The 27,386-nt window shown below is 42.9% G+C and overlaps 1 protein-coding gene across 2 annotated transcripts in view; it reads right to left on the reverse strand.

The window, feature by feature from the left end:
* BACH2 (BTB domain and CNC homolog 2) overlaps positions 1 to 27,386 on the reverse strand; it is a 194,616-nt gene that overhangs the window by 44,961 nt on the left and 122,269 nt on the right. For both annotated transcript variants that reach the window (XM_074896043.1, XM_074896044.1), the window contains one exon: positions 5,318 to 5,572. In XM_074896043.1, coding sequence (XP_074752144.1) covers positions 5,318 to 5,560 — 243 coding nt within the window. In that variant the 5' untranslated portion in view covers positions 5,561 to 5,572. The remainder of the gene's footprint in view (positions 1 to 5,317; positions 5,573 to 27,386) is intronic.

Here is a 27,386-nt window from a genome sequence, read left to right on the forward strand (position 1 = left end):
AGGGTGCTGCATGCCTTCGCTTTCCAACATACTCAGCTTATGCCAGCTTTGAATCCGAATCGAGGCCCTGTCCTGCCTTTCTGCTTGCAAAGATTAACCGGGTGAGGGACTTAACCCATGACAACCGAAGAAGCAGATGACAGATGTCACAGGGCCAGACCTCATGGGGAAATGGCAGGTTTCGCAGCAGCCATCAGGGAGCAGTAAAGAAGTAAGAACACAGAGAAATTTAGCCTGTGGTGTGTGCTAGCATCTACTTTGAACACCATTCTCTTAATAGCAAAGCAAAGAGCTGTGCAGATAAACAAACAAAAAAAAAACCTCCCCAAGTACATCCCACCTACTCTTTCTAAAAGAGATGCTTCTTCCCTTTGCCCCTTGGAAGACTTGTAAGCCACAGACAACTCGGTTTAATCCCTTTGGAAGGCAACATTTCAAGCAGATAGTTCACTGCACCAAAAAAAAAGGTCACCAGTGACCACTCTCTGAAACAGATTCAAGAAATTCGAGGGTTACAGGTAAAAAACTAAGCAACCTACTTGAGAAGCAGGTTGGTTTTATAACAGAAACAATACTATCAGACCAGTGCTAGAGAAAGCTTGTTCTACTACCTTCAGAACACCTGTGTTTTACTTCACCAGAGAGAAAGGCATTTGGTGCTCTCATGGCTGGGATGACCAGGCAAAGGTTTTTTTCAAATGTGCACCCCAAAGTCAAAAAAAATGCAAGCACGGTCAGGAATCTCATTTCTAAGCTGCTGGAAGCTAATGCAACCGAGAGGTTTTGTTGTTGCTGTTTCTGACTTTTCACCATTTCACTGCAACCTCAGCTTTGAGAAAGCCAAGTGAATAAGGTGTTTGCACAGATGCTGCTGCTCTGTCCAGTGCCCAGTTTTCAGCTTGCCCATGCAGACACACTGTGCACTTCTACTAGCAAAGCCAGGCAGGTAATAATAGTGAATAAAAAGCCTATTTGACGAAGCACTGGCTCCTTCTCAAGTAAAGTAGAGTACCACTACAGCATGAATGACTCAATCATCTACTCGAGAGCTATTACTTGCAGCGATGAAGCAATGTTAATTGGATAATGGCCTGCTGCCAGCTAATATTGGCATGACCTACAATACCCCTGGCTGACAGCCGTATCTCTCTCTCTATCACACCTTTTTTTGTAATCTGGATGGGAAGTGGAAACCATTAAAAAAGCCTCCTAAGTGCCATTTAACTTCTTATCATGAATTAAAAGCTTAATTAAGTGCCTTGTTAAAAGAAGGAAGACCAGTTTTCATGATTAAATAAAACAAAACAACAGTTAGGGGTATGGAGTGAATGACTAACTTTACAGCTTTAAACTCAGTTCTTGGAAAATATTAATTCTGGGTTGCATTTAACAGCAGCTGCTAGAGGAAAATTGCACAATTACTGAAAAATACCCTGGGTGAAAAGCAGGCAAGGTTCTAGTTGTTTATAAAAAACTGCAAATGAAGAGAAAAACGCAGAAGTTAAGAGCTAACGGGGTCCTATTTTATTAGCTGTAGGCAGCTGACATACTTCATTCCTCTAACTCTGCTCTGAGGGCTGATAGTTCACACACCATGGCCACATCTGAGCCCTTGTTATTACATGGCTGTTTTTCCAAGCGCTTATCTACACACTAAAATATGTTGCTTTAACAAAAGGTGTAGTACAAAATCAAATTACCAAGGCGAGCACAAAAGGGTTTACGGAAACTCTTCAATCAGTGCAGAATTAGCTCCATACTGTCTTAGTGAGTTGATCAGGGAAATGTTTGAACTGAGGCACATTTAAGTCATGCTTGAACTGACCTGAAATGTTTAACACAAAGTTTTGCAGTGGTTTATAAAACCCTGTAAGTTCAACTAGTCCCAATTCTGTGTGTGCACAATGTCTTTCTACCGAAATGACTGGCGTATCATAAAGACCGCTCTCACTTGTAATTGGATATAAACAAAGAAATCATGTAAAAAACATCTGTTCACTGTTCAGCTAGACAACAGTTAACAATGTCTGGATGCCAGATTAGCAAAAAGACCCCAACATGCTATGAAGCAAAAAAAAAAAAAAAAAAAAGGGCTGCAATTTAGGCTTCAGAGGCAGATTTGCTGCTTTGAATAATCAAAAATAAGTTCTTTTGTTTTGATGTTAAGCTCCCTCACACCAACATTACATGAGTGCAAAAGCTTTATATATACAGCTTTATCCAGCTCCAACATCAAACCTTTGAGAAATAATAACAACAATGCCCTTTCTCCACAACTGCATACTTTAGCAGTTTTCGAACCATGCCAGAATTTAAAATCAACGCTTGTATGGTTGGCTTAAAAATAGCTTTGTCAATTTACGAGTCATCGTCACCTTCGGAAAAGTTTTGAACTGTGAAGACTACATTTAAAATTTATTTTCAACCTCTGTTTTTCTGTAACAACTATATGCCAACGTAAATTGTCTCTAAGCCTGAAAAAAATATCAGCTCAGGACATTAACATTCAACTGTTGTTTGAAACTTTTCCACTGGAGGAATAACTCCCTACATGACAGATTTTGCAGATATCTTTAGAAATAACTCATGGGCTGCCAGAGATCTGCAGACCACAGACTAAAATAATAAGCTTGGAAAGAGCCATTAGCTTGTGAACTGAAAAAGACCCTGCTAACTTCTTTTAATGTAATATAACTAAGACGGTGTTTCCCCTGCTCTATCAGTTCTTAAAAACCAGGAGTGTTTCAGTTCCTTTCGTGGGGAGCTCTGCCACTGTTCTTTGTTGGAGGCACTTCCCATATCTACGTACAGGCACCTACCAAAGCACCCAGCACTGTGAAGCAGAGCAACACCAGAAGCAGAGGTATGCACCTTAACCAAGGAGCAACTGAGAAATAACAAAGTGCATCAGACAGCTCTCTTTATCCCAAGTGACTGGCATTTGTGAGGAAATTATTTAACTGACCACCTCGCACACAGCTATTCAAACAGAGGAGCCACCGAGCAGATTAGATTCAATGCAGTTAACAGCAATTAATTTGCATGTGAAAAATATTTGTACAAGTAAGCATTGGTAACTGTATGTATCTTTTTTAATAAACTATTAATAATAGAGTTTTTTTCCAGGATGAGAAAGTTAAAGTCCTGGCGCTCTGCAACTAATAGAAGCACATGGTGAAATCACAGTGGGGGTCTTAGGTGAAGCATGACAATTTCAGAGTACTGGGAAGAACCTTAAGAACTAGATTCACTGCTTCTGCAAAGCCATGGAGCTGTAACAGCAGCCAGTGTAACCCTAAGTCACTAAAACTTTTTGATCTTTCATTGTAATGACACACTCTAAAATGTAAAACTCCAATACTTCATTTATCCAAACAGGATTCACTTAAATAGAAATCATTTAAGGTTGGACTGGAGGATTTTTTTTACACAATATCTCATAAAAAACACACAGAAATATAAACCTTTGTGTTTTAAATGTTTAGTGGCATATGAACATAGAACTGGGTCACCAAGTGCAGACACATCATGATCCCTCCACCACCCTGCTCCACCCACTGGACTGCGGCTCAGCACCTCATTGCTGCTGTGACCAGAAATCTGTTAATTTCCAATCTACTTTTACTAAAAGCCAGCTGAAACCAATCAATGCTTGTGTCAACACTGTCTTTTAGTATTAAAGAGAAACTCCTCCTCTCAGCCGTCTCATCTCCTCTGCCTACGCAGACCTATAGCATGTTGCAGTTGTCACGCCAGCAGTATGGACCTGTCATGGTCTTGTCTTCTCCTCCTTCAGGCCAGGCTCCTTCTTCTGAACATCTTGGTCACTCTTGTATAAGTTTATTTGAATTTCAATTCTCTGTCTTTATCTGACAGGACCTGAATCAAGCATGGAGGTCTCACCAAGGCTTTGCAGAAGAGTGCTGATACTCTCCTGCCTCTTCATAACTGTGTAGCCCTGGGCATGTTTTGTCACCTCTCTGTTCCTGCCCTTGCTTTGCAGTGTGAAAGCTATGTGACACTAACTGAGACCCAATTCTTCCACTGGAAATTATTAGTGGACACTGCAGAATCATAGTGTGCATCCTAGTGCATCCTCTGCAATATCTCTAAACTCCTATGCAAAATGTCTGGGTTGAAATTTCTTCATGAGTAATACTCAGTGTCAAGACTCATGAAATCACACCCGGTGACCTACTTCTTGTAATGCTCTCTGACTTGTGTCGTGACAACATTGCAACGCCACTGAAGTCTCTGGAGACCTAAACCCGAGGGGAAAAATGGTGTGTGACACTTTGGGATGTGTCATAGTTTAAAAACATACCATGCTTCTTCATGGGTGTTAAGCAAATGATGGTGAAAAACCAGAGTACCTTCCCACTGAGTGACTGCTGTCCTGTGACCTGGGTACATCACCACCCTTCTTGTGCTGCTCATCCCAGCCAGAGACATCGGGCAGGCAGTGCCAAGGAGGGGGGTGATGGCAGCCCCGGCCGGCAGGCACAAGTCTCCCCTCTGTGGGCCGCAAAGCCACCGGCGTGCCCCAAGTAGCTGTGCTGTCACGGCTGTATGGCTGTGAGGAAATTACAGTGGGGGTGGAAGCCAGCCAGTGAGATTTTGTGGTAAAATAAAGTAAACTTTCCAGTGAGGTATGTATTTTCTACATCCCTTGGCTTCCTGCTGTGGGAGCCATGCCACATGAGAAAAACCCTGCTTTTTGACAGACCATGTTCACAGTTTCTTGGTGGAAAATACACGGCCTGAAGCAGTTAAATCCCAAACTCGCTGTGAGGAGAGGCAAGAGGAAGAAAGGCTGAATGAGGTACATGAGCAAGGAAAGAGGAGGACGAGGATATGAACTGCCAGAGAGGGGTGTATAGCAATGAGACTCCCAACAACATGACAGCTCAAATGATTTTTCAGCAATAACTTGTCACCTAGAAGCCACATCACCCCTTTCAAATTTCCTGTCTGGAAGAGCAGAATAATATCAGGGTCCTGATAATGCCCTGAATGAAGCTATGGTAATTAAGTGTTTGGGTACGACTCCCTCAGCAGCAGCGACAAAAGTGAGCTGAAGCATCTTGAAGCTTTGCCACCCTAACTGTTAGGAGCTACCCTTCGTGAGGAAGACTGGCATGAACATGTCCATCCTCTAGCGATTTGCAACCCACCCAAACACAAAAACCACATCCAGAGCCGTGCCACCTGCACCACGCTCCCCTTGGCCACTTTAGCAGACCATGGAGGTCTTCCTCACCACACACAGGATGGATGGGGCTCGTGTTTACGTCAGCGGCACGGTGACATACTGTACCTCTTCCGGCAGGCTGACCACCAGGTCATTTTCCGTCTGCCCTACCAAGGCCTGCAAGAAGTACTCGCTGCAGGCAGCCAGCACAGCCCGGTGGGCGCGGAACTCCTTCCCCTCCACGATCAATGTCACGTCACAGAGAATGTCCTGCTTCCGCTGGTCATTTAAGCAGAGGAGAATATTGGTACAGTGCACCGTTGACTCATACACATACATGGGGGAGTCAGTCTTCTCATCCACAGACATGCCGTTCACACCCTGCAGAGGAGAAGGGAGGAGGAAAAAACAAACAAAGTGGTCAGGAGCAACACAGTCACTGGGTGAACGTGGTGTGGCGGGATGCTGCCCAGTTTCTGGATACCACAGGACCATGGCCAAGCAGCCCATTAATTCTTAAAACCAAGCAAGATGCTTGGGAAAGATACTGGGAAGAGTGTTCATTGCCACCAGCTTTCACTCCACTGTGCTTCGATTACCTACTCCCCCACAACTTCCCCTCTCAAAACCAAAATGGGGTTCAGAAGGACTGCAAAGTGCTTTCCGTCAACCACCGACTATGCATCTATGATTTTCAATTTAGTAGAGGCAATAACATGGGGACATGGGAAATTTTAGAAGATTTTAGCAAAAAATGCAAGAGTGACTGTTGGGTCTTCTAATGATGAAAAAAAGTGCTTGTTTCTGTTATTTTCAGATTAAAGGAAAAAACCCTCAAAACCCCAGCCTGTTCTCCAGCAGACAGGCAGTACTGCATGTTTACACTGAAGACCTTGGCTGAAGTGTACCCAACAAAGACAAGCCACTAACTACAGCAACTTCGTTTCTCAATCAGAATTAGAGAGATTTTAGGCATTAAGGGGGTGAGAAAGATGTTTAGCGGCTTCAGAAGAAATCTGTTTCCAGGTATGGCTAAAGCAACATGCCTTCACCAGTGGCTTAATGACATTTACAGAAAAGATCAGCTTCTGAATTCCAGATCCACAGACCCAAGAAAATCCCTTGACCCATGTGGAAGTCCAGCTGTGGGTGGCAGGGCAGCACGTGGGTGCTGGGGCTGCTCCTCCTGCCTGCAGGTAAGTCTCCCACTCCTGACAGCAGGGCAGAGGTTGGAAGGATGTAAGATACCTGTTACAACTGTCTGAGCTTGGAATTTCTCTGCCTGATATTCTGCAATTTCTGACACATGCAGAACTGGCAATGCCTCTGAACACAGGGATCGGACTTGCAGTGGTCATGGTGGTGGTAATCAGCTTCACCCAACACCCAACACCACATGAACTTTGCACTTGAACATGCTGAACTAATTCTTTTACCCTAAACTTTTTGCTCAGCACCAAACTGAATCCTCTGCATTATTTTCCCATTTCAATTTCTCAGAGTAGAGAAGTGTAAAAGCCTGTGCTGTGTCTGAAAACACTATACACCCCAAACCAAAAATGACTGGTTTAGGGCTTACACAGGAAAAAGGATTATTTGTATGTATTATTCTATCTGCTGCTGAAAGTCACGCAAATGCACAGACTTCAAGTATTTTAAGGAATTCTTTTTCCTTATTGTGAACAACCGCCTTCTGAGAGGTACGATTCACAGACATACAGGGCTAAGGGCAACAGACAGCAGTATTTTGGTATAATACTGCTACACTGTAAAGATCTGACCACTTTAGTGCATAGAAGCAAAATTCCTCCTCTGTCAGTTTTTAACGTGGATCTTTGCAGCATTTTCCTTTGCCAATACAATATACAGGTACACAAGTAGATACAGAATCACAGAATCATCTAGGTTGGAAAGGACCTTGAAGATCACCTAGTCCAACCGTTCACCTAACACTGACAGTTCCCAACTACACCAGATCCCTCAGTGCTATGTCGACCCGACTCTTAAGCACCTCCAGGGATGGGGACTCCACCACCTCTCTGGGCAGCCCATTCCAATGCCTAACAACTCGTTCTGTAAAGAAATGCTTCCTGACATCTAGTCTAAACTTTCCCTGGTGCAACTTGAGGCCATTCCCTCTTGTCCTGTCACTTGTTACTTGGTTAAAGAGACTCATCCCCAGCTCTCTGCAACCTCCTTTCAGGGAGCTGTAGAGGGCGATGAGGTCTCCCCTCAGCCTCCTCTTCTCCAGACTAAACACTCCCAGTTCCCTCAGCCGCTCCTCCTACGACCTGTGCTCCAGACCCTGCACCAGCTTCGCTGCCCTTCTCTGGACACGCTCGAGTCATTCAATGTCCTTTTTGGAGTGAGGGGCCCAAAACTGAACACAGGAATCGAGGGGCGGCCTCACCAGTGCCGAGGACAGGGGTAAGATCCCTTCCCTGTCCCTGCTGGCCACGCTATTGCTGACACAAGCCAGGATGCCATTGGCCTTCTTGGCCCCCTGGGCCAATTCAAACCATTTCTCTTGACATGAGTTCAGATCAGGGTATCATTTTCCTACAGTGTCATTTAAAAGATACTAGTAATCTAGACAAGTATGAATTTACAAGGACTTGCTTCTTACTTCTAAGTATTTACTAGATTTCTCAATGATAACTCCATCTTCCCACCTTTATGGTAGTGTTTTTAAGCCAGTGGCTATGATGACTCTTTCTATGAAACAGGTATTTTTGCTAACGTTACAAAACTATAATATTACTGGAAGTCTTACTGGGATGCTTACAGCTTCTCTTTTACTGGTATTTTCAGCGTTTACTGCTGACTCATGCCACATTTCTAAGTACCCAGCTGAAATACCTACAAGAACAGAAAAAATCCAACCAATCAACCAACCCAGATTAGCCCTCCACTGACCTCATATCTAGAGAGAAGAAACATTGCTACTTATTTATCTGAATAAATATGGATGTATGGGAGGGAGACACTTTGGGGATTTTTATGCTATCGGTTGGATTTCTTAACCAGACGAAAATGAAATTTCTTTTTTTTCTCCTCATAAATTGAGACTAACGAGAAGAATTGACAGCAATCATTTTATTAGCACTCCAGTAAGGTAAAAGAGAAAATGATACTTAGCTCATCCCACTCATAGCTTTCTGTGTAACTGAACTCTGATGCTAACGATAGCGTTATAATGATGTTCTAAGTGGTCACTCTTGCATGATATGAAATGCAAGAGTTTACAAGAACAATCTAGTGGGAAAATCTGAGAGTTGCAAATGACAATGCAAAGGGGAAAGTGTTAATTTTTTTTTCTTTTTTTTCCAGGCATATCTTATGCCTGTAATGTCTCAGATGATGAAAAAATGTACAAGAAACCTGAAACCTGGCAGGTAATGAACAGAACATCAATTATATTTTCAGTACCTTTTTAAAAACCAAAAAACACTGTTTGTCTGAAATTGCAATTCTTTTTTACAGTAATAGTGCAATTTGTGTGAATCAAACCCTGAATTGCTTAAGTTACTAATTAGTAATTTCCCACTTTTTAACTACAGCTCTCATCAAGTGTATTTTTAAAAACAATTCATTGCATGCCCTGTGAAGTGATGAAAATACCACGGTGTATTTCCCCACTGGTGAGCGAGCCTGCCTTCTGTGCTAGGAAGCCTGGCCGATGTGGTACTGAGATGCTGGTGCTGTGAGCTGCACCATCCGTTCCAGCAGCTCCCTAGCTATGCTCCTGGGAAGGACCTCCACCCAGCTGCTTATATCGCCATGCTTTCCTGAGGCTACTGTTGTGACTCTAGGGGCTTCCTGAGAGTTGGATCCACGCCGTGCCCCTTTCCGAGCTGAATGTAGATGCCCTGGCTGGCGGCTGCAACCTCAGCTGGAGACAGACTTCCCCTGGCCATGCCCCTGCCTGCTCCAGGAAGCACCCTGAGCCCTGCATTGCGCACAGGGAAGCTGGGGCTGGGCTACAGCTCAGGACCACCTATTTAACAGCTTTTAATGTTTCAACACAAGTGATTTACAGTCTTCCCTTTTCCACGATCTGCCATCGACTGAATGACCTCCAGGCATGAGGTGTTTCCTCTCCAAGAGGACTTTATCCTGCAGGACAGGAGCAAGATGGTGAAAGTGGGAAGTATATTGTTCATTGTCATGGGGAATGGGTTTAGAGTGCAAAGAGAAAAGGTCACTGTAGGGCTTTGGTGTGTAGTAGCAAGAAAATTAGCAGAATTCAGCTTTTTTTTTCCCCTCTCCTCGGAAGAGAAAAGCAGGGATCGGGTATTAACTCTGAACTCTGAGGCAAGCCGGGCTGGAAGGCTTTTATACAATGTTAATTCAAACCACATATTTTTATGCTGAACTCAGTATTATGCCGAGTTTGCAGAACCTTCTTCATGGAAATCATTGCTACACACTTGGTATTTCTTCAAACTGAAGAGAGAATGTCTTAGCAAGCCTCTCTTTGGCTCAAAAGAACATGCTGTGCATTTGTTTGCATATAGGTCACCATACTGCCAGAAAAAGCCTCTTTGAAACAAAAGTTTCCAGAAACTGGCATGAACTATTGTGGGCAAGGAAAGCACCACTGAAACCTTGCCAAAATGTTGCTGGTAAAGGCCAGCAACTGCAAGTGAAGCAAATTGGAACGTTGCTTACACAGTCCTTCCACAGCAATGGGTGGGAGATCCCACCGAGACCTTCTGCATGGGCAGCATAGAGGAGGCACACAAAACCTCAGGAGACCAAAGAAGTTGCTCATGGAACATCCGAATCACTTCAGTTTGTAGTGTGTCGTCTCTACTGCCTGGCACTCACTCAAAACTCTCCAGGAGGCATAAACACACTGCTTGAGCTGCTAACAAAAATACATTACCTATTACGAAAAAAACAGCTCCTGCCTCACAAGACTAGAAGGCAGGCAATGTGGTGTCCGTTTTTAAAGGGAAACATTAGGGGAGAGAAAATCTTATCAATACAGACCAGAAAGTCCTGCATCAGAGCGGGGTTAACTACGTGAAAATGTCAATTTTGATCGTGGCAGAGCTAGAGAGTGCTTAACCAGGCAAATTATCATTGTGACAAAGCAGCATGGCTTCTGCAAGGGGAAGTCATGTCTCTGATGGGCTCTATTAAAATTCCTGAAGTGTGTCATATTAGCAGTGAGGAACACTGGTACGTGTAATTAGTGTTGACTTTCAGAAATCCTTTGACAAAACCTTTACAAAAGGCTGCTAGTTGTCATAAGGTGAGAAGTTGCATCAGACTGGAAATCACTTAGGCTAAACTGTATTCAACAGAGAAGAGATGCAGAGCCAATTTTTGGCAGGTTAACAGTGAAACTCCCCCAGAAACAAACCAGCAGCAGTACTGGCTCACATCTGCCTATGGTCACATCATGCAACATGCCTGAACTCCTCTGATCTCTGAAGCTGAACCAGGGTTGGGTACCCATAGTACTCGGATGGGAGGCTGCCCAGGTGTACCAGGGTCCTAACAGCAGCATGTTTCTCCTACAGTGAGGTCATCGAGAAGACGGAGCTAGACACTGGGAGCAATTTGAAACAACAAAGGTTTAGACTGGACATAAGGGAAAACTTAGGAGCAGGTTGCCTGGACAGGTTGTGTCATCTCCATCCTTGGAGGTTTTCAAGACCAGACTGGATACAGTGCTGAGCAACCTGTTCTGATCTTAGAGCTCACCTGCTTTGAGCAGGAGGTTGTGCTAGGAACCTCCTCAGGTCCTTGCCAACATGAATTATCTGACAATCCTACATTGATTAGTGATTAAGAAGTCCACAGACCACCACAGTGAGACTGAAATTCATAAAATTAGTTCAAAAGTCAAAGGTAATAAGGATTGTTGGGAATTTAAAAAAGACAATATAAAAAAGAATTAGACACTAACAAGGTGACACTAAATCCAGAGCACTCTGTTATACTCAAGTGGCAATTAGAGGAAAAAAAATATAGAATGGTTAAGGTTGGGAGGAATTTTAGATATTTTCTAGTCCAGCATCTCTGTTCAAAGCAGGGTGACGTAGAGAAGTCTGCTAAGGACTCTTCCAAGGTGGAGACCCCACACCATCTCTGAACAACCTGTTGCAGTGTTTGACCACCATCACACTAAAGAAGGAACTCACTGACTTGGAATCTCAATTCCAATTTGAAGTCTCATGAAAAAGACAAACTGGAAACAGACAGGCTGTCATCACCTAGAGAGAGATTTTAGAGAGAGAGAAATATTTTAATAAGGAGATATATTTTCTAGTTACTTCTGGAACAGTACACTGTTGTGTAGTCTCTGCATCTGATTATTGATGTTGAAACAGGGAAACAAGAAATCCTCAGGAGAACAATGAAGAAGATTATTGGCAAGGAAAGAGAAAAAGCCCTCCTCGACATGTATGATCAATTCAATAAACACTATACAAAAAATACAAAATAAAAAGGTCAAAGCTGATATTTATTGTTTCTGGTGTTGCAAATAGAGAGGACACTCAAGTAAAAGAAGCGAGACAAATGTAGAATTTGTAAAAAGAAGAGCTGTGATTCCTGACCATAGAAATGAACTGAAATAGTATCCTGTACTCATAAAAAGACGCTTGTTCTGTTTTTCCTGAGAGATTTCACAGACACTGCAATAAACCACATGCATCACTGCTGCATGTTAACGGGAAAAGAACTCACCAGATTTGTAAAAGTATTAGTCACTCCTAATAAAAATATCCAGGGCCACTTTACTCAGGGTACAAGTTTACATAGGTTGAATATTCAAATGCTTCAGCACGCTGGCCAACAACAAACTGCCTGGGCAGAGCAATGTGCCTGCATTATGTGTCTTTCCTAACCTACTAACCATTGTCTCAGAAATAAATTATCTGATGGACATCAACACAGATGAAACACCTTCACACGTGCCCCTCCTAGACTCCCTGCCTGCTCCCACCTGCAGGAGACAATGATGGGCATGCTGCTCTGCATGGCCCTGTCCTGAATGAGCACTGAAGTTGCATGTTGAGGGCAAGCAGTAGAAAACATTTGTTGAAAGACTACATGTGGTGAGTGTCACTGACACCCGGAGCTCCTGCTCCCACTGGCTCTAGCAGACGGGGGGTGTTTAGGACACGAGAAACCGGCAGATATTAAGCTCAATTCATAAAAGGTGCACAGACTGCAGTGGAAGCATCTTTGTAGCCTCTCCACGGCAAAGCACCAGTGAGGAAGCGGATGAGGGAAAAGGGAATCTAAAGGCATCATCTCATCCCATGAGACAAAAGCTCACTTGTATCCCAGGAGGTGGAAGCAGGACATCAGATCTACACAGCGCAGAGGACTCCCAACAGCTTCACAGTAAAGGTCTGAAAAGGTTTATCGGTATTTCTGCGTTATACCTGTAAAGCTACATTTTAGTATGGAAGCCAACAGGTAACTCTGTGTGATTTCTCATTTAGGAACTGCAGTACCTGACCTGGTGTAAAATGAACTGCAGGTTTTGCCTGGAAGCGTTAGCTGGAGCTCACATCCTGCTATACAAGGTGACTCCTAGCTTTCTCCTGATCGTGCTAAGAGAGGATCAATATTGAATCGGGTTATTTTTAGTTCCAGTTCACATTCTTCCAATGAGCTCCACTAACAGTAAAAAAAAGACAGAAATAACTTGAAGTGGTTAGCTTGAATGCATCTGAGGGTCCTTGGTCAGAGGTAGCTGGAGAGTCTGCACAGCAGATTTGCATGTAAACGTCTGACAGTATTTCTGTTCAATAGGATGCAGAGAGTGTGAAAAAATGCTCTTTTGTTCTGAGGTTTTCTATGATTTTTTTTCCCTTAACAATTTAGCAAAAGGTACTAGGAAAAAAATGGGGAGAATGATGATAAAATAATGAAAAAGTTGAGAGCAACTTGTACTTCTGACAAATGGCAGCAAAAGCACATCAGACTTGACAGTTTTTAGGGATAAACATTCACTGTTTTTAAGTGGCAAGTGGGAGGAAAATAATTTTCCAGGCTTCCTTCCCCATCTCCTAATATTTTTTCTATGAAAAGACTCGTTCTGTGTAATCAACACTTTGGTTTTAAAGAAATTTATCAATAACTGGCATTTCAGAGCTCCTAAAATGACCATCCTTATAATTGGTTATTACGATCTCTCAATTATAGCTATAACAACAAAGGATATGATTATATTGTCACTGCTTTCCTTTAAAAAGAAACTATTGAAAGGCCTAATGATTAATTCACCATTTTTGAGAGCTCACTGTAATGACAGAAGACTATATACAAAGGTCTCTTCAGTGAGCCCATTATTCAATTAATAAATGCTGAATACTGAGCAGTCATAGTCATATGAAACTCCCAAGAATTGTATGAATTTTTAACCAATTAATTATCAATTACAACATCATAAAACACCAGCACAAAAATAGAAATAACTAAATTTAATTATACATTATTCTTCTTAGTTGCTGCAAATACTATACAAGACTGATTTTGATTAATAATTCATACAGCAATAAAGTATCAGGAAAGATAATTATACTGTGCCACAATTCTCACACTGATTTCTGTAATTACAGATTACAACAGTGTTAGCAATTTAAAAAGGTTAGGGAGCAGTAGTAATTTGCTATGTCATCCTCAGCAATATTAATGTCTTCTTCTCTGAGCACCCCAGATAATTGAAAATAGACTAGCAGGCTGCCAGGCTACATGGGCTTGTCTCCTGCCAAATGTACTGTGGGTGCCAGGGCCATTAGCAAGAACGTCTTCAGAAATGAGCTTTTCACATTGTTCAAGTAACATCTTCTGTAAAGCAGAAGATACATGGGCAAGTGGAAAAGACACTGTAGAGCATTCTTGGCTGGCCGCTATAGACATGTTGCTGCTGACAGTGATGGCTGGTGCTTCTGACCCTACTGCCTCAAAGCAAGACCTTCATTTGACCATGAGTGGGAAGGGGGATAGCTGAGAGAATCCCAAGAGAGGATTTAACAACGGGCCCCCTAGACAGGCAGGTATGGTTGGCATGCAGCAGGGCCTTGCAGACATCTGGTAACATCTCCTAAAGGCAAGAATTCACATTGCTGAGGAGGCCACATGGCTCCAACATATGAAACGTTCACAGCCCAGGGAGCACCCTCTGAATTGCTAAACAGCTGCACGTGGTTCAAGGGCCACAAACTGGTCCCTGATGACCTACACCGCAGGCAGTGAGCAAAAGCATCAGTGCCTGGGCTGGCTGCAGAGCTGGGCTATGAGCCCTGTTTCTGTATGGCAATCTTCACATGCTTTCAAAGTAGAGACAAGAAGACTGGAAATTCATTCCTTAGGTTAAGCCAACAGGAATGGGGATGCATCCTCTAGATAGTGGAATGGCTGCGTTTGCACAGCCCACATGTCATCACAGCAAAAAGGCTTTGATGTAGGAACTAAGTCTCACTGGAAAAGTCACTTACTGGCTTTGTTATACTGGACAGAGACTAGCAAAAAAAAAAAAAAAGGGACTCTGATCTTGCAGACCTTTAAACAGAACTGCTGAATGTAGCTTTTGTCTGCCCCATTTTGGTTACTTACAGTGATTTGCAGATTGCACACACAAACAGAAATGTACCACGGGTTCCTTTCTGCAATGGATCTTGTGTTTTTGCTCAGTTTTGTTGTTTGTTTGTTGTTTTTTTTTTCTCTTTTAAATTAGTGTCAGGATGCCCAGGTCTCCATGATGAATGTTTATTTAAACCCCAGGTGTCTACTTTAAAGAAACTGTGCTTCAGGTTGTTCAGAGATTGGTACCATAAGGAGGCAGGGATTCCCAGTGGAGGTTGCTTTGAAGAGTCCAAATAGATTTATGTTCCACATACAGATAAGATCTATTTCTTGACTTCAGAGGGTTGTGTTATAACTGTTTTTTGAGAGAGTAAACCAGGTGAACAAGGCAATGATAGCTCACAGTCTTTAGTTAACATGCAAATAAAAGTTTACACATGGTACATGCATTGATATATACATTATATACAGGCCTATTAGGCAAAGTATACATGGGCATCTTTTTATGACTCAGGAAAAACTATATAATTATACTACTAATTGTAAATCAGGCTTACACTCAGTAAGTCAGGCTTAGTTTAACATGCATTTTCAATGTCCTTTAAATAGAAATGATGATGTCTTCAGGAGAGAGGCATAGTAGATTGGGTAGGGGAAGACACAGCCCAGGTAGGAAAATAGAAGGAACAACAGAAGAACTGTCTTCTATCTTTATTTCTCGGAAGCCACTCAGCTGACATATATGTAGGTGGAAACTGAGAAACTCTTCCCTGATAAAAGTCTCTTCTCATGGCTTTCACACTGCACTGTACAGTAGCTGGCTATGGTGAAGGAGACCGGAACCAAGTCTGCTACTCAAAATAGCTTATTCAAAGCTGAATGGGGAATGCCCAGCACTGAAACAGTGCCAAAAAACCACCAAGCAAAACAAACAACACAGTATGTTTTTCTGAAGTGGTCAATGGATTCAGGACCTTGGGGAAAAAACACAACCTTTTGGGTTATTCTTAGGTAAAGCAGATTGCCAGATAAAAGAATCAGACAGGGAAAAATGAACTAGTGATTTGTTTTTAACTTGCCCTCCAGGTTGGTGAGCTCTCTGAAAACATTTAAGGTCTCCACACAAATGGAGGCTGAAAATTCTGGCAAGGACCCACCAGATTTAGGTGCTGCCTTCCTTGCTTTAAATGAGCATTTTGCAGTTTTGGTTGAGGAGTGGTACAGTGATATAGCTTTCTTCCTTCTCCTAAACCTTTAAATAATTTACATGTACCTCTATGAGCGTATGTGCACATGTATGTACATGTAATTTGCACTATGATGCTGTCCGAAATGATGAAATTGCTGAAGCATAAATAGCTGGTCAAATATCCAGGCCACTTGCCAGTGTGACAGTACTTCGGGATAGTAAAGAATGTGCCTCTCTATTTTGCTAATATGACCATGAGAACAAAGGCCAGGCTGATACTGACCCAACACTACCAATGTTTGGAAACTACAAATGCACAATGGCACTGTTCTGCTCCTCTTAGCAACCTTTTAATGTGAAAGATTATGCCAACAAATTATCTGAGTAAAAGTTGGTAATTCCCTTTATGTTTTATTCTCAAGGAAGCCCAGCCTTTAAAAACTCTAGAAGAGTTCAGTGCTGAAGTTCTGTGCTTGAAATTTTTGGGGGTTATCAAATAAGCATTGCTTTTGATTTTTTTTTCCAGAGGAAAACAGAAAACTTCTCTCTCAAAATTACGTCTTCTGGTTAATTTTTTTTGCTTCTCAAGCTATACTAATTACTGCTTTTCCAGCCTATCTGCAGAACTGATAGAAGTTCTGTCTGCATGGGAAGGTATGGCCAAAAGCACTGCTAACACCTTCAACTACTCAAAAATGACAAAAGCCCATTTTCTCCTGTCATACTACATAGTTGTTATGGGAAAAATCTGGTCCCTTTTTTTTATTTTCCAAAATGCAAGCTCTTCATCTTTGCTGCAAGTTAGCAGGTGTTCAGAAAATCCTTCATGTTTCCTTGGGACACAAACTGTCATGTCCTTTGGAACATGTCTGTTGTGATTAATGTGTGAAGAGCAGGAATGCATGCAGTAGGTCACTGGGTTAAATTTGGGACAGAATTTTGTAGGGTATAACTTCGCACCTTCTGCTCTTGGGAAAGAATACAGGTGTTGCATTCTCCTTGGAGACTGGGCCGCTATCTGCTTGTGCAGCATTTTCCACAACCTGATACCAACAATAATGTTCTCCTTTGATGATATATGTACTTAAGGAAAAATGTTTCCTTATGGTTAAATCATAGATTTTTACTACTCTAAAAATAAATAAATTCTAGTGACTATTGCATTAGGATCCACAGATTTACAGGTCTGAACATTGGAACGCCTATCAACACATGCAAAAAAAAATTTTCACATTTTACTAACCATCAAATGATCAGAAGGTCACTAAAATGACTATTTAAAAACTCTCAAAGCAAGTGCCAAGGGGACACCTGGATTATGTCAAGGGATTCTCACAGTGGTTTTGATCCTGTGAGAATCTGAGAATTGCCATTTTGTTATCGGAAGGTTTAAGCCAGAGTTGCAAGCCCTCCCACCATCCTCAGAGTTTGGCACATACCTTGATTCCTATTTAAAGTCCCTTTATCTGTGGACAGGCCCTTATTCTGGAATTAAACTGCCTTCCTGTTGCAGACAATAAATCACCTCATGGAGAAAGGTGCATAGAAAGCAATCACTTCCGCTGCCAACACCTACTAAGACCAGGCTACAGCTGAGGTAAGGAGAGGTTGTGAGACAGAAATGGGCATTCTGACTAAGTGCAACTGCAGCCTGAAGGAGCCCAGGAGAGAAAGAAAAGATGTGATGCATTTGGGTCCTGGTTCTGAGGGTAAGTGCAGTCAACGTAGCATCTGCACCTACAGGTTCTTACAGGACTGCAAAGACAGCAGAAGGCAATGACAAGCTTTTCTTTTCCTGTAAATTCCAGAGGAGCTTATGAAAGCTTCTTTGCCATGGTAAAGAATGAGGGATTAAAGCTGCAAAGGCTGCTATAAGAAGAATTTGGATTTTATCTTTGTTTGAGGATACTCATATTATTTGTTGAACTTCATGCAGCTTTTTGAAGTTTGTTTGGTTTCTTTGCCCCCCACAGAACTACACTGTACTCAACACTCTTAAAGCTGCAAAAAACATCAAATCAAATCAAATAGAAGATTAACATGCAAAACAAAGAACTAAGACACACTTTATCTCAGGAAACAAGAGTGGCTGGATTATTTCTGTTTGAATTAGCACACTCTGGCACTGGAGTTTTAATCTCAGGGCATTCCTTATACGGTTCACAAACCCAAAAGGCAGGAAGGTACACCTAATCTGGACTCCTAAAGGGAATCTCAACAGTTGCCTTTATCACGCAGACTTGCAGTCCTGACAGAGCAAAGAAAACCAGTGGTTTGTTTAACAAGTTCTCTCTTCAACTGTTACTGGAATTATCTATACCTTTAGTCTCCAAGTCCTCTCTTGACAGATCCTGAAATAGCTCTTCCGCTATTTTACCCTGGACTGACGTCAAGCTAAACAAGCCTTCAGTTCCCCGGGACATCCCTTTTATCTTTTTGAAATATCGGAAATACAGTTGGCAGCCCTCCAATCTTCTGGAATTTCCCCTGTTTCCCAAGATTTATTATAAATTAACAGCTACTTAACAGAGCTTTTCAGCTACCTCCTTTAAGATTCCTAGATGTAAAAGTTACTAGGATGTGAAAATGTTTAATTTCAACCACTCCTGCCTGTCTCAGATCCTCCTATGCTATAAGCAGCAAACTTTATCTTCTTTCTACATACCACACAGGATGGACACATCCTCTTCCACTGTTTCAAATACAAAAAATGTCTAGGGAACATTTCTGCCTTTTTTGTTTTCCCTTTTTTTATATTTAATTGATTAATGTTTTATCACTACTTCTATTTCTTCATTTAACCAGAATAGTTTCTCATTAGAGTAACGTTTTTTGTTATTGATGACAGTGTAAAATCATAATTTTGAGCAGCTGGCAGAATATTCTTCAACAATTCCCAGTGCGTTCAACGCTTTTTACTTTAAATGTAATGTTATGCCAACACAACAGGTTCTAACTTTGGAAAACATCTTTTTCAGTTCTGAGTACAGTGCATGCATAAATTTATAATCTCCTGGTAGGTGGTGTACTCTGCTTGCACAAGGTCACCGTATGGGATTTGAGGCCCCGTGATTTACATTATTTAAGACTGTCCACAAATAATAGCGTTTGACAAACTGCTTCCCTTCTTGTTTCAATTTCTCATGCAACAAGTTGTAAACCTGTATTTTCCAGTCTATTCTTAAGAGAAGCATTCCCGCTGAAACTCTTCTGGATTCCTGTTCATGTGTCATTCTCTCCAATGCCTCTCCCAGAATGCTAAAAGCCTGGCTAACAAAAACAATGTGGTTCTTGTACAACCCTAATGGTTTAGACTTACATTATACTGAAAGCACCATAAGGCTGGTTTATGCAATTGGGTATTCACTGATGTCACTTTCTCTCTCTATGGTTAGTTTACAGCCCTCATTTGCTCATTTGTCTTCAAGGGGAATGTACTGTTGGTAGAGAAAGAGGCCACCAAAACCAGACATTCCCCTTAGTCTCTGCAGACCATAGCTTGGAGATCCACAAAATCCCAAGCTGTTCTCCACTGTCAGCAGCGTGGTGAGTGCAACCTGCTGCTATCTTCTGCCTTCTCTCTCCTTTCAGAAGGGGATGGACACTCAGGACACCTGACCATACCATATCTGAGGGCAACAAAACAAATCAGCGAGGACCTCGTCCCCGAGGTGGCAATCACCACTGCCACACTACTTTCAGGACCATAGTAGGTTTGCTCAGGACTGTGTTTTAGGAAGCTGTGACCTATGGAAGCTTTGCCTGGCTGATGGAACATACCCCATACCTACAGTTTGAACAGTCTTTAAGAGATAAAGATATTTGATGTATGAACAAATGCTTTTTTACTGAGAAGAAAAAAGTCTGTGTGCTTTTTCTGATGTGAATTGAGAAGCTATATTCTCCATAGATCTTGGAGACATGCAATTAAAGACTGTCAAATTTGCATGCACACAGGATCCAATTGAAGGCTGAGCAGGCGATGTTATAACATTTCTCGCTTGACTTGACAACCTTATATTCTTTTAACAGCTTCTGTGCATAATTTCCTTACCTTAAACAAACTAAAGGTGCCATTGTGTAACCTGACCCTCGAGCCCACGTGGGTCAGGAGGAGCACGTGGGAGTCACAAGATCTCTGCTTCCCAAGCAGCCTAGCTGACCATCACTGGTCTGCAAAATCACAACCGAGCAGCCTACAATGCTGCACCAAATATGGATAGTGTGAGCAGAGCGCAGGTCTGCAGGTCCCCCTGATTTGTCACAAACCAGATTCCAAGGCAGCATTAAGCAGAAGCCATCAGCTGCCCTGGGCTTTCTTTTCGGAAGTTTCTGGCTGGTCAGATGCGTTTCCATGGGAATAGCAAGAGCTGCACCTGTGGCCCCAAAACCACTCTCCAGTTGAGATCTCATGTCTTTGCTCCACAGCATGGGGGCACCAGAGCTTCAGAAGAGCTCAAAAAAATGTTGAACATCGGAAAATTACACATAATCTCAAGCTTTATTTTCCTTTTTACTTCCCCCTCAGCTGAGACACTTTGGTGGTGGTTTTCCAGCTACAGGCTGAAAGAACATCACAGCAAGAAAACAGTGACCCTATGCACCTCAAGTCTGGCAAACCTACTGTGGCTCAAAATAAGGCTTTGTAGGGGGAAATGACAAGATTCAAGGCAAGCAGTCCTATTTCTGGTGCACATGTAGAGAAGCACTGGGAGGTCTACATGCAACAGGACTTAGCTGGCACATTCCAGCACTTATTTGGCAAGGTGTTGAGTGCCTTTAATGAGATTTGAGGTCCCCTGCAACAAGTGGGATCAAGCCATAAAAGCATGAAGACAAGGAGATTAAACTACAGATTAATATAAATTATAAACAATCTGGGATAACTCTCTTGCTCCACTGGAGACTGACATATTTATGTATAAAGTGGGGAATATATAAAGCTCATTGATTTGTATTTCAAATGAAACTAATCTAAAAGCATTACTAATTATTAACTAAAATATGTAATACAAATAAGTGTGCTAGGAAACAATCAATACTTCCCAGCACTTGTAACCCCCTACAGCAATTTTCATGCTAAAAAGGGGACCAGCCTAGATGGCAAACTCTAGTGCTTGCCAGGGAATTTGTCTCTCCGTACACATGTAAAAGAGAACAGTCCGCAATGGAAAAGCAAGCTTACTTTTTTTCTTACTTTTTCCCCCTCAACGTCTGCCTACCCTAACTGTACCTAACCTACATTGCAGGCTGCAATAAAAAAAAAAAAAAAAAAAAAAGATTAAAAAAACTCACACTACGAATCTTCTAACTAAACCAATGCACTGTGTTTTCTGGACTGTCAGAAGAATGCAAATATTGTTATGCAGGACCAGATCTTTTTAGACAAACTTGACCAGGCCAACTGTAGGAGTTTCAATAAAGCCAAATGCCGGGGGCTGCCCTTGGGCCACAACAACCCCCAGCAGCGCTACAGGCTGGGGGAGGAGTGGCTGGAGAGCTGCCAGTCAGAGAGGGACCTGGGGGAGTTGATTGACAGCTGGCTAAACACGAGCCAGCAGTGTGCCCAGGGGGCCAAGAAGGCCAATGGCATCCTGGCTTGTGTCAGCAATAGCGTGGCCAGCAGGGACAGGGAAGGGATCTTACCCCTGTCCTCGGCACTGGTGAGGCCGCCCCTCGATTCCTGTGTTCAGTTTTGGGCCCCTCACTCCAAAAAGGACATTGAATGACTCGAGCGTGTCCAGAGAAGGGCAACGAAGCTGGTGCAGGGTCTGGAGCACAGGTCGTACGAGGAGTGGCTGAGGGAACTGGGGGTGTTTAGTCTGGAGAAGAGGAGGCTGAGGGGAGACCTCATCGCCCTCTACAGCTCCCTGAAAGGAGGTTGCAGAGAGCTGGGGATGAGTCTCTTTAACCAAGTAACAAGTGACAGGACAAGAGGGAATGGCCTCAAGTTGCACCAGGGAAGGTTTAGACTAAGATATTAGGAAGCATTTCTTTACAGAACGACTTGTTAGGCGTTGGAATGGGCTGCCCAGGGAGGTGGTGGAGTCCCCATCCCTGGAGGTGCTTAAGAGTCGGGTCGACATAGCACTGAGGGATCTGGTGTAGTTGGGAACTGTCAGTGTGAGGTTAATGGTTGGACTGGATGATCTTCAAGGTCTTTTCCAACCTAGACGATTCTGTGATTCCGTGACAGTGACATAGCTTCCTGGAAGGAAGAGATAATTTACCACTATCAAACTAAATGAATATTTTGCCATTAGCACAATTCAAGTGTTGTAGAAAGAGGCTCAGATAGTTTATTTTTATTAGAAGTCAAGATCAGATAAGTATATCTAAAGATTCATGCCATTACTTCAAGAATTTAAGTCCTAGTAAGACATAGTCTGTTTATATGCCCAAAGGAATGTTAAAATTCTTTTGAAAATACTTGTTGCTTGATGAAACACAGGACAGTCACATTTGTTATGAATGACATGATGCTTTTCCATCACAGCATACTGTGCTCCAATATAGTGTCTTATAAACAGACATGTATGTGCATATGTATATAGTTACATATGTGTACACATGTACGTGTGGATATATATATGCACACACATGCACAATGTTTAATCAATATATTTTAGAAAATATGTATTATTGTCATTGTGTGTTTCTGGAATAGCCCATGTTACATGGCATGAGCCTTCCAAACATTAAAAAATGACACGATGTCTATTAAGAGGGTCCTGGGGCCAGTCCTATCAATAGAGCTGCCCAGATATATGTCAGGAAGAAAATCCTCCTTTAACTCTGTACAAATTACATGGCTCAGTATTATTTGTAGCCATTATTCCATGCATTTCTCACCTGAACTACAGATGCACACATGCATTCTTGTGCTGCATGTGGCAAGAATTTTTTCCAAATGGAGCATAAGCGAGAGGAGAAATCATAATCCTGAAAAGGATGTTTGTGCGAATGTTTTTAGTAATAATAAGGGAGGAAAGAGATGTACGAAAAAGGCTCTGAAATGGGACTCATCCAGAGGCAATGGTGAAAAGTTGAAGGGATGGGGAAGAGTCAAGAGCAACATCCGCAAGGATGCTAAAAACTGCCTTATTATGGATGAGCGGAAAGGTTTAAGATAAAAGAAGGGAAAGGATCAGGCTTACCTCAGAAAGAGAGGAGGCTGAAGAGGCTGGGGGCTTATGGATCAAGAGTTAAAAGGAAAGGGGGAGGAGGGATGGCTGGAGAAGTTTCAAGGGAAAAGGGCCTGTAGTAAGGGGGCAGGAGCCCAGTCCTGGCCTCTCTGCCTCCAGGGGTGCAGAGGGGCAGGGGTGAGAACAGGGGAACAAATCATGGGAAAGAGTGGCTACTTTCCAGTGTTTTCAGTGAGCAAAAAGAATCTGACGAAGCTGTAGATAAAGCCACTGCATACTACAGCAAGTATGTAAGGATGCTAGGAGGTCTCGAGAAGAAAAGAGTGGGCAGGCAGCAGAGAGAGGTTGCACTGCCCAGAACAGAGAGGGGAACGACTGCCAAGGAGCTTGAAAGAGCAGTGGGAATGGAGGCGACACTGAGAAAAAAGTTCCTGGAAATTGTCTGTTCCCCCACTTGGAGGTGGGATGGTGCTTCTTCAGCGGAAGGCAAGGGTAGGGAAAGTCGCAGGCACTCAGAGAAGCTAACAGGGAGAAGTGTCAGAACGGTGAAGAGATGAGAGAGGAGAGGTAATCACTGGTGAGAGGCTGGAGAGTGGGTGAGGACACAGTGCCAAGAGACGATAATCCAGCTGATTAGAGAATTAGGCACAAGAGATGTCAAGCTAAAGGCAGAGAGCAGAAGAGGCTACGGAGGTGGCACGAAGAGCCTGAGCTTAAAATAAAACTGTCAAGCAGTCCAAATGCACCAGTCGTACGCTTCCCCTCTGCCTGCCCCCTCTCTCCATCGCACCGTCAGAGACCCACTACCTTACAGCAGGGAGCAAACAAAAATCCAGCCACCCTCAGGCTGATCCTGGAGGAGCAACAGAATAGGAAAGAGGAGAAATAAAAGCTGGCTGACAATAGCCGCCGGTGGATAAAAAAGGAGGCTTTTAGCACAGCTGTGCAGCTATATTTGATTTACGTGGGCTTCTTCATGCAAAACAGAGGCACAGCAGTGCAAATGGCTTTCTAAAGAAAGCATCGTGGACAGAAACTCCCGCACATTAGAAAGAGAGAAAGGAAATGCAGATGTCCTGGGCTACACCAGGATGCATATGGAGCTGGGGATCCTGGCTCAGGCAGCCAGCACAAAGGCGCTTGCATCGCGCCATCCCCATGCAAGGCAGTGCTACGCCCAGCGGCGTGAGGGCTGATGTACACAAAGCCCTAAGTGCTTTCTTAGGCAGCTTACTATTTTGAGTTTGAGCTTGACGTCCCCTTGTAATGAAAAGGCTCATCTCCACAGGAAAATGACTACCAAATACCGTAAAAATCCTGTTCTTTGTGACAAAGAAGTCCACTTCCAAATTAAGAAACAAAACACAATAGCCCTGATTAAACGCTACACATTTTTGTAAATTTTATTTTCTAGTAGCAAGTAATTAATCTTGTGTTAGAGGCTGAAAAGTCCCTACTAGTTTTTGAACTTGCAGACAGCTGGAAAATGCCTACTTAGGCTAGTGTGCACATCTTTGAGTAATTCCTACTTGCTAATTACTCTTCCAGAAGCTGCCAACAGCTATTCTTAACATTTTGCTAACTAGGGAGGGATATCACATCACATTATCATATATCATGCAAATTAAGAACAGAATAATGTTGAAGCATTGGGACAAAAATCAGATAGTTGAGAAATAAATTAAAGCTAATCGATTTGCACCAAAAAAATCTGCAGTACGTAAACAGCATTTCAGAAACAAAGGACATGGCTGGGGAACAAAAAACAAAAGTGAAACCAGCATTTGCAGAAATTGTCAGAGTAGATTCCTTCTCTTGGTGACAGATGAGATGAGACTGAAGCCTGGGACCCCTTGCAAATGAGACTTGCTAGTACTCCACTAAGCCACTGCAACCAGAGCAATATTCTCCTCCGCAACACAACAGACGTGATTCAAACTGGCAAGCCCTTGCACGTAAAAGCACAATGTGTTCCCCTGCTCGGCAAGATTTCTGCAATATTCACTGCAGCAGCCCAGAGGGAATTCCAGCTTGCGGTGTGCGGAAAGCTTGTTGGTGCTCTTGCACAGCAGAGCAGAATCACCCATGGCTCAAGGGGCACCAAAGGGCACCAAGTGGGTGCTGTTAGAGGAATCCCCTCGAGATGGAGCTGCTGGCAGAATGGGCATCCTGTGCAAGCCCTTGGGCCTGTGTGGGAGGTGGGGGGAGGCAGCCTGGAGGGAAATCAAAGTACTTTCATATATGTGTGCGCACATGAATTGCCGCGAGCTAACACAGGATTTGCAATGGGAACGTCTGCTCTGAAAATGGCAAAGGCAAACTATTATCAGGACGAATGTACTTATGCAGCATCTCAGGGGAGGCTCTGGTCACCTTCGATCAAATGTCTTTTTCCTGGAATGCTGTTAAGCTGTTGTCACCAATGCTATGTAAGGAAGGGAAAGGAGGCTTCGTATCACCGCTTTCCATCCTCACTTGATACGACGCAGAATACTGGCACATTAGCACAGGCAAAAGAAACAGAGCCTGGCTGATAATGGCCATGTTCACGTATTTATTAAGCAGCCCAGGGAAGGAGGCACCAGGCACATAAGACTGACTATGCAGCTCGTTCACTGAATATCTGCAGCAGCAGTTTCCTGCTACCAAGAGGTTTCCTTGGAATCTCCAGAAATACTCTGCAACCACTTGCCTTGCTCGGATTGCCCACTTGAACTTTTTGAGAAGGTTTCATGTATTTACCATCGATCTACAGGACTGTGTTGCCAACTGATTTGCCGTGGAAAGACTGCAAAATCTGACTGTGGCACTTACAGGATCCACAAACTGCTTTGCCTCTACGTCTCCAAAGGGCATGTAGGGAGATACCGCATTATCCCCATTTACCGGCAGGCTGTGGGGGTATAGGCAAACCTCCTGATTTAGGAGCTTGTACTACCACGGCTGTATGTACAGGAGAAATTATTGCCTTTGCTTCTTGGCTACTTGTCCAGACTGGTAAAATCAGTTAAATGACGAGGCTATTTTCCTGATTGTTACGACCTAGCCAGGAGCTGGAATTCGGCCCATGTTGGTTGTTCAGATGCTTCACTACTGGGCACTGCTATAGGGTCTAGCACTGCTGCCTTCTTATCTCTCCATGGCTTCGTCTTGTCTGTGCTGTGTATACATAAGCACACACAGACCATGAGACTCATAATGAACTCTTGTAATACCAGTTGTCAGCAGCCGACTCAGTCAGGAAAAACATGCTTCAGCAAGAGGTCATGTCTATAAATAAGGCAAAACTAATTATCCCAAGAGGGGTTCCCCTTCCTCTTAAAATTAGCAGTGTATACAGTTGGATATCTCAATGTAAACACATCACTCTGAATTTCATCAGCTTCACTATCAAGCACTGTTGCACTGCTATGGAAAGAAAAGCATGAATCCTGTATGAAGTCTCTACTATAACAGATACTAAATTTGACATGTGAAAAGTTTTATTGTAGTGTTTTTAAAAGAGCGAAATGAGAGAGACAAAGTGTGAAACCTACAATCATCGACACAGCAAAGGTTACAAGAGAAATGCTAAACAAGTGTCCCTATGAGAAATGGAGAAGACAGCTAAAGCCCCTTCCATGACCAAGGCAGTGGGCAAGCTCAATGAAGAGTCCAGAAGAGAAAAGGAACAGGTAGTCACAGGAGAGGACAAGGGAGCCAATGCCATCCTGAGTTCGAGAACAGGAAGGCTTTCCAGACAAACTGCTCCGCATAGTTTAAGTAATCATCTGTAAAATACACAGCAAGAAAGGTTCCCCCGGACCAGCCATACCTGGGGACTATGTAAGTCACATCTCACAAGCCAGAAGAGCTCAGAAAAATTTCAGAAAATTTTTCAGAAAACTTTCTAGGGCATGCTGTTATTTTATTGGTTTTGTTTGTCTGTTTTTGGCAATTTTGCTTCATTATTTCAAGTCAGGTTCTAACTATTTCTTTAATCCTTAAAGGTATCCTTAAATCTCATCTAGTTGTCTCGTTTTTCAGAGACAAAAGCAGAGTACTGCATTCTCTCAAGTATGGTTGTCCCTGAAACTGGTGAATGGGACTTCTCCTGCAGCGCCCAGTGGTGCTGCACAACCCAGCAGTGGCACAAGGATAATGAGATGCATACTCCCCCATATTTAACAAAGAAGCCTGTATGAAAGAGGTGTTTTCCGGTGACCACTGCTAGTCTGGAGAGCCCTTTAGCATGCAATAGGAAGATGTAAAGAAAGGCTGAATTAATCATGAGCGAGCATAAAAGTTTGTGGCACATCCCCACAAT

This window comes from Athene noctua, chromosome 1 (assembly GCF_965140245.1).
Source record: "Athene noctua chromosome 1, bAthNoc1.hap1.1, whole genome shotgun sequence".
Lineage (NCBI taxonomy): Eukaryota > Metazoa > Chordata > Aves > Strigiformes > Strigidae > Athene > Athene noctua.